Raw genomic sequence first — 12,326 nt, 5'->3', positions numbered from 1 at the left:
AACATCTGTGTATGAAGGTTTGTGTGAACACCTGTTTTCAGTTCTCTGGGGTACACACCTAGGAGTGGAACTGCTGGGTCATATGGTGACTCTATGTTTAACTTTTGGAGGAACTGCCAGTTTTCCACAGTGGCCGCCCCATTTTACATTCTTGCTAGCGGTGTAGGAGGGGTTTGACATTCTCCACATCCTTGCCAACATTTTTTTCTTTTTTGATAGCAAGGAAGTTTTTGCAAGCTTTCCAAGTCAGCTGGCCAAATCTGCAGGTGGCCCACACTCTCCAGGCAGTGTACTATTCCTGACACCCTTGAGCTGCCAATGTCTCGTGATCGTCTAGAAGGAGTGGACAAAAGCTTAGGACAACAGTGGGAAAGCTCTGGAACAGCGGAAGGAGGGACTGAAATACAGAACTGCCCCCCGCCCCCACCCAAAAAAAAAAATCCCACAGAAGCACAAGGAGAAAGGGACTCCCACCTAGATGGGCCAGGATGCTGAGGGACTCCAGAAGACAGAGCTGAGAGGCCTCCCATCCTGGGAGAGTCAGGGACGTGCTGTTCTGGGAAAGGACACTTGAAAGGAGACACCTCCCACCAGGGCAGATCAGGTGACAGAAGAGCCACCCGGCAGGTCAGCAGCTGAGCAGCAGGCAGCAGGGGAGGCGCCTCGTGGCAGCAGGAAACTGAAACCTGACACACGCCGCCCCCTCAGACCGGCTGGGCATCAGAGTGGGGCCTCTTTCCACCCACGAACTTGGGGAGGAAATGGTGGAGGATTTAACTTCCCGAGAAGGCACTCTAAGGCATCTGCTGATGCCACACCTTCAGGGGGCTGTGTCCTCAGGGTACGTCTTCAGTGTTTGACTCCCTCTGCAGAGCCTTGGGGGCTGCTCCTCGGACCACCTGATGGCCACACATTCAGATGGTGCCCCCTACCCAAGCTTCCTAGTGCAAATGCCTAGTATACAGCAGGCACTCACTAATGCCAGTTCCCTTCTCTTCCTCTGCCCAGGTTAATCACAGAGCATCCTCAGATGTCTAGTTTTTTTTTTTTTTTGCAGTACGCGGGCCTCTCACTATTGTGGCCTCTCCTGTTGCGGAGCACAGGCTCCAGACGCACAGGCTCAGCGGCCATGGCTCACGGGCCCAGCCGCTCCGCGGCATGTGGGATCTTCCCGGACCAGGGCACGAACCCGTGTCCCCTGCATAGGCAGGTGGACTCTCAACCACTGCGCCACCAGGGAAGCCCGGATGTCTAGTATTTACTTAACATTACCGGGCATCAACTTTCTGCCTGCTGGTCACTGAGCTAATGAGACAAATAGGACAGTTGGTGGTGGAGGAAAGATACACACAAATTTACAAGGTAATATAATTAAAGAGGTACAGGCTCCGAGAAGGATCACGGAAGACGTTACTGCGGATGTGGTCTCTGTGCATGGGGTCTTGACGAATGTATAGGAGTTCACCAAGAACTCTGGGCCCACCCTGGCGGGGGCACCCTCCCCCATTTTGTTTGGCTTTCACTGTGTCCTAAAACTCTTTTGAATTAGTTGCCAATGGTTTTAGATCAGGAGATTTCACACTGAAGTTTGGGTCTGGGGCTTCCTTTTGGGAAAAAAATTGGAAGACTGGGTCCCACTGGGTCCACATGGCAGCACTGGGCTGGAGCAGCATAGCAGCTGCTCCCTTTTACATGCTATTTCTATGGCTGCCCACTGCCCTCCCCTTTTTCCTTCCCTGCCTGTGGACTCCATAGGTGCTGGCGGCTGCAGACTCTAATCTCAGGCTCACACACTCCCTCCAGACCCTCCCTCCCCAAACAACTCAGGCCCTGACATTCATTGGGCAAGTCCCCTGACTTTTGGCCTCTCTGGGAAAGGCCGGCTGAAGGCCGCCCCTCACTTTCCAAGGGGACTTTGGGCAAGCTGCTTGCTCCTCCCTGGGCCCTCGTTTCCCCATCTAGCCCTCAAAAACCCAATAAGGACTTCCGTGGCGGTCCAGTGGTTAAGACTCCATGCTGCCAATGCAGGGTGCGCAGGTTCGATCCCTGGTCGGGGAACTAAGATCCCACATGCCGTGCAGCATGGACCAAAAAAGAAAACAAACAAAAAAACCCAATAATATTTCTAAGGGCCCTTCCCACCCTGACATCCGGGGATTCCTATGAACACAGGCTTTCAAGGTGCAGCAGTTCCCATGGGTTGACATCACCCAGGTCGTCAAAGGGCTTCCTTAGAACCTGAGTTCTTTTCCTCTGGACAGCTCTTTTTTTTTTTTTTTGGCTGTGCCGAGCGGCTTGTGGGATCTTAGTTCCCTGACCAGGAATCAAACCCGTGCCCCCTGCAGTGGAAGCGTTGAGTCTTAACCACTGGACCACCAGGGAAGTCCCAGGGACAGCTATTCTATCAGAGGAGCAACCTGATTCCCTTATAGCTTGGGGGATTCCCAGACAGGTTTGCAAAAAAAGTTCTGTCTTCCGGGACCATTGCCTGCAAGTGCAGAAGAGGGTAAGCTTGGGGGTCCAGCTCTTTGGAGACCAGCACAGGCACTGATGCAGGCCAGTCCTCAAGAGACACAGCAAAGGCTCTTCCCAACACGGCAATCGGGCTAATCAGCAGCGAGCCTTCTAGGCTTATTCCACGAGGGACCACGGAGGTGGCTCGGGTTATCACCGATTGTCTGCTGGTCCCCTGAGGATCTCTGGGCACAGCTTGAGGGAGATGCCCGAGGCCCCAGGTGCTCCCTAGGGAGGCCCCAGAGACCGGCTGACAAGCAATGGGGCCTTGTCATTGGTGGAGGGAGGCGACACCCTCCACCAGGGCTCTCCATCCTGAGGCCTGGCCTCCTGGGCACACTCCCCACTGCCTGGGCACAGCAAGGCCACTTCCTGTGCTCTTGAAGGCCACTGAACATACTTCTGAGCAGCCCCTGGGCCAGCAATGGGGAATGACTGTGCTCTGGTCACCCTTGGTAGCTCCAGGCTGCCGCGAATGAATTCAGCCTGAAAACCCTGTTTCACAGGCCAGCCACCAGGACCCTATCTGCTTTCCCTGTATACTTAAAAAAGAAAAAACCCTAACTTACTAAGAAATCAGAACTTGTAAGGCAGAGACAGTGACATCAAGGAGGTACTATTAACTTTATAGTTTTCTTATTGATTTTATATAAAGTCTCTTAGACTGGAAGCCAACCTCATTTTCTTAAGGGTTTATATGTCTAACTGTCAAAGGCAGGAAAACTGTCAGTTAAAATATGAGAAGCTGGATGAACTAGAAAACACGCTGAGTGAGAAGGCAGTCAGGATCGCCTGTTGTATGATTCCATTTCCATTTTGGACATTTCCGGACATTTTTGAAATGTCCAAAAGAGGCAAATCCAGAGACGGAAAGTAGATTAGTGGCTGCCAGGGCTGCGGGGAGACAGAGATGGGGATTGAGTGCTCATGTGGACGGCATAGCTTTCTGGGGTGATGGAAACGTTCTAGATAGTGGTGACGATCTCACAATATAGTGAATATACTAAAAATCACTGACGTGGGGACTTCCCTGGTGGTCCAGCGGTTAAGATTCCGCCCTTCTAATGCAGGGGGCATGGGTTCGATCCCTGGTCAGGGAACTGAGATCCCACAGGCCATGCGGCGCGGCCAAAAAATGAAGAAACTACACAAAACGAAAACCAACCAAACACACAAAAGAACACTGACTTGTACACTTTAAATGGTTGGATTGTATAGTCTGTGAATGACATCTCAATAAATTCCACCTCAATAAATATGTGATAAAAATATACAAAGAGTCTTGCCTACCGGAGATCACACTGAAATGACAGCGATGCAGCTCAGAAAGAATCGTATGAATCAAGAGGCAACGATAAGAACGGATTCCTCCCCCAGCTCTGGATCCCTCCATAGCTCCCACCTTCCCTCACCAACCTGGTGCCAGGACTAGCCGCAACCCCAGCCACACCCTGCACGTTCTCTAGTCTGGATCATGCTGTTCGTCCTGCCTGGAATGGCCTGCCCCACATTCTACCCCTGGACATCCTACCCATCCCACAAGACCCATCTCAAGGCCCTGAAGAGCTGCACTGCCCTCTCCTCTCCACTCAGAATTCACTGTGTCCTCCTCTGATCCCACCACCCTCTATCCCTGCCACACTAACTTTTAGACCGACTGAATCAAGTCAAGTTCATGTCCCTCATTTGTCAGACAGGAAACTGACCATCAAAGAGAGGGACAGGCCCCAAATCACATGGCAGCAGGTGATGAACGCCACTCAGCTCCAAGGGATGCCATCAAACCCCGCAAAGACGCCCTGGGTTTGGGAACAGACGCTGCAAAGAAGCTCAGTGGGTCAGTCATAGCTGCTACCGGATTTTACTCCCCTGTTTCTGTCCCACCCCCATCGTGCCAGAAAGGAAACTGCAACCGACTGGCAGCCGTGCCATGGAGGTGTGAAATGTCCTTGTCCTAAAGAGACCTGGCGCGGGGCTCAGAGTCTTGTGGCTGGGTGATGTCCTCAGGACCCAGGTTTGGACCAGGCCCCGCCTGCCCAGCCGGAGACAGGCCTGAGCTCTTGTGGGGCTCAGAAGGTTGGAAGGGGTACCCAGGGCAGGCTGGGGGGTGTGTGACGGCCCCAAGCTTCTCCCCCTGGCGCCTCCTCTCCATCCCCCTGCTATAGATTTGGTCCAGCCCTCACCTCTCTTGCCGGGACTACTGCAAAAGGTTCCCGACAGCCACGTCTGCCACCAGCTCCTTGTTCAAACTCTCCTCCATGAGCTCAGAGCTGATCCTGTCACTCCCCTGCAGAAACCCTGTGCAAGAATCCACATCCCTCACTGCTCAGCGTTTTTTGTGTGTGGCATTCTCAGCCCCGACTCTCTGGCACGGACGATTAACATCTGTTGTCTCCGATTGGTCTGCATCCATTCCCACACATCTTTGGGCTGAGTCATTGCAATTTTCCTCTGGAGAAGCTTCCCTTTCCCACTCTCTGTGAGTGTGGCTTAGATGGGTGCCGTCTCCATGTGGCTCAGGAATGGACGACATGCCTATTCTAACCTCAGACCACAAAGACCGATTCAGTGGTGGGCTAATGAGAGGCTCCCTGAGACTCTCGCTGAGAATCTGGGAAAGAAGCAATTTCTTTCTGCTGGGGTTGCAAAGCTGGCTGAGTACCAGGGGCCACTATATGGCAAGAAGCTGCTTGAGAATGACAACAACACAGAGGAAAGCAAAGCTGAGAGAAGGTCTGAAACAAATTCCTGACAGCATCATTTGGGCACCTGGAACCAGCTATACCTGAAGCCATCATTAACTCAAAGCTTTTAGTTATTCAGCCGAAAATTCCTTAAAAAAAGAAAAAAATCCTTAAACCAGTTTAACGTAGGCTTCTGTCACTTTTAGCCAAAAGCAGACTCTAACCTCTCCCTTTTAAGGCTTCTCTCCATTACCTCCCTATCTGTAACCCGGAGGTTCTTGTCCTTCCAAGAACCTAGAAGTGTATGGCCTGAATTCACAAGACACTTAATGACTGTGCTCGGACTAGAGCCAACCTGATGGTAAGCTCCTCTGTCTAACCTCCCCCACCTGTAACCCAAGAGACCAGCACAGTTCCTGCAAACCAGAAACAGTCAATAAATATTTGTTGGAACAAATGGCAAGCGTGGAGCTTTCCTGTGACGGTTCATTATACTCTTCTGAAACGGCACCTCCATCTTCTACACCTACCTGTCAAAATCTTAGCGTTATTATCGCTGACATCCAGCTGAAGCAAGAGCTGGTCCGTGAAGCTCCATGCCACCCCCATCAGGATTAACCGCACTATCTCTGTGTTCCTGGCACATTCTGGGGGCACATCTACGTGGGAGACACCTCTGGTGCCCCGTGTCACATCCTGGGCCCACCTGGATTTTGCTGCAGCTGTGGTGCAGTTCCATCCATGTGGACAGGGGCCCACCTCAAGCACACACTGTATGTCTTTCCATTTCTGCTCCACAAGTTCTGCCCAGGAGTGCTGGGGAGATGACACCTCCGGGGGCCACTCTTAGCTAATTGGGGACAGGCATTTGTGGATAACTGTTCTAAGCCTTTCTTCTCCAGAAAGACAGTTCCGGGAGGTGTTCTATGGTGCTTCTCAGAGGTCCCAGCGGGACTGAGCTCCCACTGTGACCTCAATGACACACCCTCAAATTCCCTTTTCCTCCTTCCCTCACTTCTCTGGTCTTTGGGATCACCTCACAAATTAACCTCCTGCCCAGAGTCCTTTTCTCAAGCTCGCTTCAAGGGAACCCAGACTAAGACAACCTCTTGCCACTAAGACAACCCCCTTCCACCTTAAGTGTGGCTGCTGGTCTCCAGGTCTATCTCCTGCACTGGGCTGTAAGCTGCCTGAACCTCCACAGCACTCGGCGCATTGCCTGCAGATAAAAAAGCAGACTTCTCTCTGCAGCTTCCCTGGCCTGCATCACTGGCCCCTGCCGACCTCTCTGACCTTATTCAGACCCTCTCCCTCATCGTCAGCTTGCACAACAGGCACCCTTGCCTTCTTATACTTTCCTGACTGCACTGCAATTTCTCCTGCCTCAGGGCCTTTGCACATGCCACTCCCCCACTTCACCTAGTTTACTTTCACTCATTCTTTTGATCACCTCCTTGAGGAAGACTTTTTGACTCCCCCAGACTATCATGGTAATAATAACAACAGCTAACACTTTAAATGAACTAACTCATTTAATTCTCAGAACACCAATCTGGGGGTAAGTATTGTTATTAGTATTCCCATTTTAGAGATGAGAAAACTGAGGCGCAAAGAGGCTAAATAATTTATCCAAAGACACGGAGGCAGTAAGGAACCGAGGCAGACTGGCTCTAGAGTCCACACAGTTAGTTATGCACTCCAGACCCTCCCTCAGTTATGGGACCTTCTGGCACCATCCCTCTCCTTTAGCATGAATCACCGTTTAAAAAAAAAATCGAGATATAATTCACTTACCATAAGATCCACTCTTTTTTTTTTTTTTTTTTAATTGGATGTGCCATGCAGCTTGTGGGATCTTAGTTCCCCAACCAGGGATCGAACCCATGCCCCCTGCAGTAGACGCATGAAGTCCTAACCACTGGACCACCAGGGAATTCCCAAGATCCACTCTTTTAAAGTATAAAATTCAGAGAGGGACTTCCCTGGTGGCGCAGTGATTAAGAATCCGCCTGCCAATGTAGGTGACACGGGTTCGAGCCCTGGTCCGGGAAGACCACACATGCCACGAAGCAACTAAGCCCGTGTGCCACATCTACTGAGCTTGTGCTCTAGAGGCCGCGTGCTGCAACTACTGAGCCCAGGTGCCACATCTACTGAAGCCTGCACGCCTAGTCTCTCTGCAACAAGAGACACCACTGCAAGGAGAAGCCCGCACACTGCAACGAAGGGTAGCCCCCGCTCGCCGCAACTAGAGAAAGCTCGTGTATAGCAATGAAGACGCAACGCAGCCAAAAAATAAATAAAAGTTTAAAAAAAAACCATTAAAAAAATTCAGAGATTTTTAGTACATTCAGAGTTGCGCAACCATCATCACTATCTAATTCCAGAACATTTCTATCACCCTGAAAGAAACCCCGTACCCACCAGAAGTCACTCCCCATACTCTCCTTTCCCCAGTCCCTGCAACCACCAGTCTGCTTTCTGTCTCTATTCTGGACATTTCCAATAAATGGACTCATACAATAAGGGGGCTTTTGTGTCTGGCTACCTTCACTTAGCATGTTTTTGAGGTTCATCCAAATTATAGCATGTCTCAGTATTCCACTCCTTTTTATGGCTGAATAATGTTCCACTGTATGCAGAGATCATATTTTGTTTATCCATTCTTCAGTTGATGGACATGTAGATTGTTTCCACCTTTTGGCTGTTGGGAATAGTGTTGCTATGAACATTTGTGTACACGTTTTTATGTGGTCGTATATTTTAAGTTTTCTTGTGCATATGCCTAGAATTGGAATTGCTGGGTCACATGGTATATTATGTGATTATTTGACTCATGTCTGTCTCCCATACTGGCTGTAAGCTCCATGTGGACAGGAACCAGTTCTCTATTTTATCCCCCATGCCTGCAACACAGTCAACAATTATTTGAATGAATGAATGAATGAATGGCAGATGCCCAGTAACCACCACCGAGCTGGATACCCTGGGCTAGAATGCTGGGAGTCCTGGGTTCCAGGCTCAGCCCTGCCTCTGCCCAGCTGTGTGTCTTCTAGCCAGCAGCTGGCCCTCCCTCGGCCTCCTATTTCTCTCAAGTGTAATGAGGAAAAAGCAAGGCAGCCTGGCCCCCCTCGAGCCAGCCTGCAGAAGCCAGCTTCCCACTCACCACTGGCTCCTCCTCTCCGTTCTGGCTGAGTTCGCCCTGCAGCCTCTCTCTCAGCTTCCCGAGTTCCGCCCGCAGGCTGCCCATCTCCTGCTCCTTGGTTTGCAGATCTGCCTCCAGTTCTACCTTCTGTTCGATCAAGGCCTTCCCCTGGGCCTCCACCACTGTGACACGGTGCCGGAGGTCGTGGTTGATCTTCATCAGCCGGGTCTGCTGCTGCTGCAGCTGTAGAGAGATGAAGGCTATTGGATAGGGCCGCCACATCCAGTAGCGCATGTTGTGTACTGCACAAGAGCAAACCATCTACAGGCGTGCCATTCATACTGTAGATGCCTTGATTTGTTTGAAATTTGTTCACGTTCTTACAACTCTGTTGATGCCAGAGATGGGCCATGTGTATATTTACTATGATAATTTTATGATAGATGGAAGATAAGTGTCTTGTTAGTATATTATGACAATTTCCCAACAGAGGGAAGTAACATGCCTTGAGAAAGGGGCATCTTTTTCTAATTTAGGCAGAGACGCCGTATAGGTTCCCGGAGCAGCCTGGACCATGCTGGGGCATGAAGGGGATGGGCTGGAGGAAGCCTCAGAGTCACAGCAGAGGCTGACCGGGCCCTGGGACCTCCTCAGTGTGTGGAAAGAGTCAGGTCACTGGGCAGTGCCATGTTCCCTCCTACTGCTCCAGTGAAGACTCGGCCGAGGGTCCTCCGCACGGCAACTGTTTCAGGGCTGGGCCTCTCAAGCCGTAAGCAGGATCCCCACCCCACGGAGCCCATGGAGTGAGACTGACGGGGAGAAGGGGCGCTTCCTGAGGGGAGGATCCCGTCTCTTGCTGGTACCCACTGGCCGGGAGGGCGGACACAGGGCCGGGGCTCAGCACTTACAGCCTCGACATCCTCGTTCTTCAGCCCGAGCTCCCGATCCTTGGCACGGATCTCGTCGCGCTGTTTGTCCACCACCTCCTTCAGCTTCTTCATCACCTGCCGCTCCCGCTCCGACATGCCTGGGGTGGGGTGAGAGGGACCCGTGGGTGTGTCCACCTCCGTCCGCTGCTTAAACCATCCGGCGGCTCCCCATCGAGATGAACCTGCCCCCCACCTCCTCCTGGACTCACCTCTGTTCGTCTGCCCCTCCCCAGCGCCTGCTTTCTGCCCCTCCACCCTTCCCCTGCTCATCCCCACTGCAGGGCATTTGCTGTTTCCAGCTTCCGCAAGTCCCTTCCTACCAACCTCCCCCAGGCTGGCTCCCCTTGATTCTCAGGCCTCAGCTCAAAGTCACCTCCTCACAGAGGCCTCTCCTTCCCTGACCACCCCCTGCCAAGTAGCCCCCTCCTCCCACCTCATCCATCCCCTCACTTTTTACAATGGCTAAGTGTCTGGTACATCCTTTCATCTAATGAAAGATGATACTGCATAGTGATTCAGAGGGTCGGCTCTGGAGATCAAACACTGGTTCTCCCATTTATTAATTGTGTGGCGTTGGGCTAACCAACCTGTGCCTCAGTTTCCACATCTCTAAAATGGGAATAACAGTACCTACCCCATAGGGCTGCTGCGAGGATTGCTCTTGTTAATACACATGAAGCCAATATTGAAGAAGATGTCTGGCACACAGCAGGTGCTCAAAGGGTGTTGTCTGTTCTCCCTGCCCCTCGTCCCCCAAGTATACGGTCAGCCCAGGAGGCAAGACCTTGCCTAACCTATTCACTGTGTATTCCCTGGACTAGCGTAGTGCCCGGCACACAGTAGGTGTCTGCTCAGGGCTTTGGTGAATTAAGGAACATGCAGATGGATGCTGTATTAGTTTCATGTGCTGCTGTAACAAATAACCAACAAATTTTGGTAGCTAAGAACATCAGAAATTTATTTTCTCAAAGTTCCAGAAGGCAGAAGTTTAAAATCAGTCCAATGTTGGGAGTTCCCTGCTGGCCTAGTGGTTAGGATTCCGGGCTTTAACTGCCGTGGTCTGGGCTCTATCCTTGGTTGGGGAACTGAGATCCTGGAAGCCATGCAGCACGGGCAAAAAAAAAAAAAAAAAAAAAAAATCAAACGTCAGTCCAATATCAAGACGTCACCACATCTGTGCTCCCTCTGGAGACTCTAGGGGAGAATTTGTTCCTGGCCTCTTCCAGCTTCTGGTGGCTGCCAGCGTTCCTTGGCTTGGGGCCCCATCACTCCAGTCTCTGCCTCTGTGGTCACATGCCTCCTTCTCTTCTGTGTCAAATCTCTCTCTGCCTCCTTTTCAAAAAAAATTTTTTTTTTTGGCCACACAGTGAGGCATGTGGAACTTCCCTGACCAGGGATTGAACCCATGCCCCCTGCATTGGGAGCACGGAGTCTTAACCACTGGACCACCAGGGAAGTCCTCTGCCTCCTCTTTATAAGGACACTTGTGATGGCATTTAGGATGCACCCAAATAGTACAGGATAAATGCCCATCTGAAGATTCTGACTAAGTTACATCTGTAAATATTTTACCATATAACGTAACAGCCACAGGTTCCAAGGATTAAAACCTGATATTTAGGGGGCCCATTATTCAGCCTCTCATAGGCACTAAGCCTGAGAGCTAATCCTCGCTCCCCAGGAGACCAGAGCCGGGGAGAGTGGTAGTCAGGCTCAACCACAGATTAACAAGGGAGAAACCATTGCTTCTCTCCAATTTTCCTCCCCTATGGGACTCAGGGGACATACCACTAGACGACCAGGCCCTGGGGAAAAGAACCTATGTGGGTGATTCCTCAGCTATTCTCCCCATGGGACTCCCTTCTCTAAGCCGCTCCATCCCAGCTTTTCCGCTGGCCGCCCTCCTCATGTCCTGGATATTCCCAAGCAGGCAGTCACCACGATGAACGAGCATTCATGGTGCGTGTCTAGAACAGTGTGTGATGCTGCTGGGGCTACAAACCCAGAGAAGACCCAGACCCTGCCCTTGATGAGCTGGAGGCTTTATGTAACAGGCACAAAGGCAGGCCGGTCCCAGAAGGCAGCCAGCCATCCTGTCTCAATCGTCTCTGTAGTCTGGGGCTTCATACGCGGTAGATGTTCCAGGCTGGCTGATGGAAGAGGGACTGGTTCCCCTCCACGTTCCCAACGTATAGCTCACTCCTACTAAGCCCAGTAAGGATAAACTGCTTTACACCCTCGACCCTATTTCATTCTCACTCCCAACCACTGGAAATGGGTATTATTGTTGTGGCCGTTTTAACATGAGTCCCATTTTACAGATACGGAAAACTGAGGTCCAGAGACAGACTTGTTCAAAGTCGCACAGCTAGGCTCTGGCGGAGCTGGGGCTCAAACTCAAGTTTTCTGACTCCAAGTCCTGTGTCCTCTCCATGATGCCATGCTGCCTCCCCACTGGGGGACAAGACTCAGAAGCTCCTGGCAGGTCACCAGAATGTGTCACCATGGGGCAGACTCCAGCCCATACTTTGTTCCAGACAGGGCCACCTGCTGGGAGTACTCACATTTTACTGTGCATACACGTTCGACATTCATTCCTCAAGTATTTATCGGGCACCTGCTGTATACCTGACACTGAGCTAATCGCTAGGGTCATGATGGCAAATAAGTGTGGTACAATTCTGCTCTCACCAACTTACAGGCATTAGACAGATGTGTGTGTCATTACAGACCATAACAAGTACTGTGAAAGACTCAACGGGGGCTGAGAAAGAATGATGAGGGAGACCCAATGTAGACTGCGGGTGCAGGAAGGCCTCTTGGACAAGGGTCATTAATGCTGAGACCGGAAGGGGGGAAGGGCAGCCAGGTGACACGGACGAGCGTTCCCAGGCAGGGGCCCTATGGGAGGAGCGCATCTGAGGCGCTGGAGGGCAGTGCCAGTGGCCGAAGCACAGTGGCTGAGGGGGTGATACAGGCTTGAGCCGGGAGTGAGGCTGGACCGTGCGGGGCCTCGGAGGCCAGGTAAGGAGGCTGGATTTTCCTCTAAAGGGG

At 51.6% G+C, this 12,326-nt stretch overlaps 1 protein-coding gene across 3 annotated transcripts in view; it reads right to left on the bottom strand.

Moving 5' to 3' along the window:
- The window catches only part of RILPL1 (Rab interacting lysosomal protein like 1), a 43,951-nt gene that overhangs the window by 12,506 nt on the left and 19,119 nt on the right, over window positions 1-12,326 (bottom strand). For all 3 annotated transcript variants that reach the window (XM_073789956.1, XM_073789955.1, XM_033836753.2), the window contains exons 3-4: window positions 9,252-9,370; window positions 8,365-8,586 (exon numbers count right to left, since the gene is read on the bottom strand). In XM_073789956.1, coding sequence (XP_073646057.1) covers window positions 8,365-8,586; window positions 9,252-9,370 — 341 coding nt within the window. The remainder of the gene's footprint in view (window positions 1-8,364; window positions 8,587-9,251; window positions 9,371-12,326) is intronic.

This window comes from Tursiops truncatus, chromosome 13 (assembly GCF_011762595.2).
Source record: "Tursiops truncatus isolate mTurTru1 chromosome 13, mTurTru1.mat.Y, whole genome shotgun sequence".
NCBI lineage: Eukaryota > Metazoa > Chordata > Mammalia > Artiodactyla > Delphinidae > Tursiops > Tursiops truncatus.
This window is presented reverse-complemented; position numbering and strand designations above follow the sequence as displayed.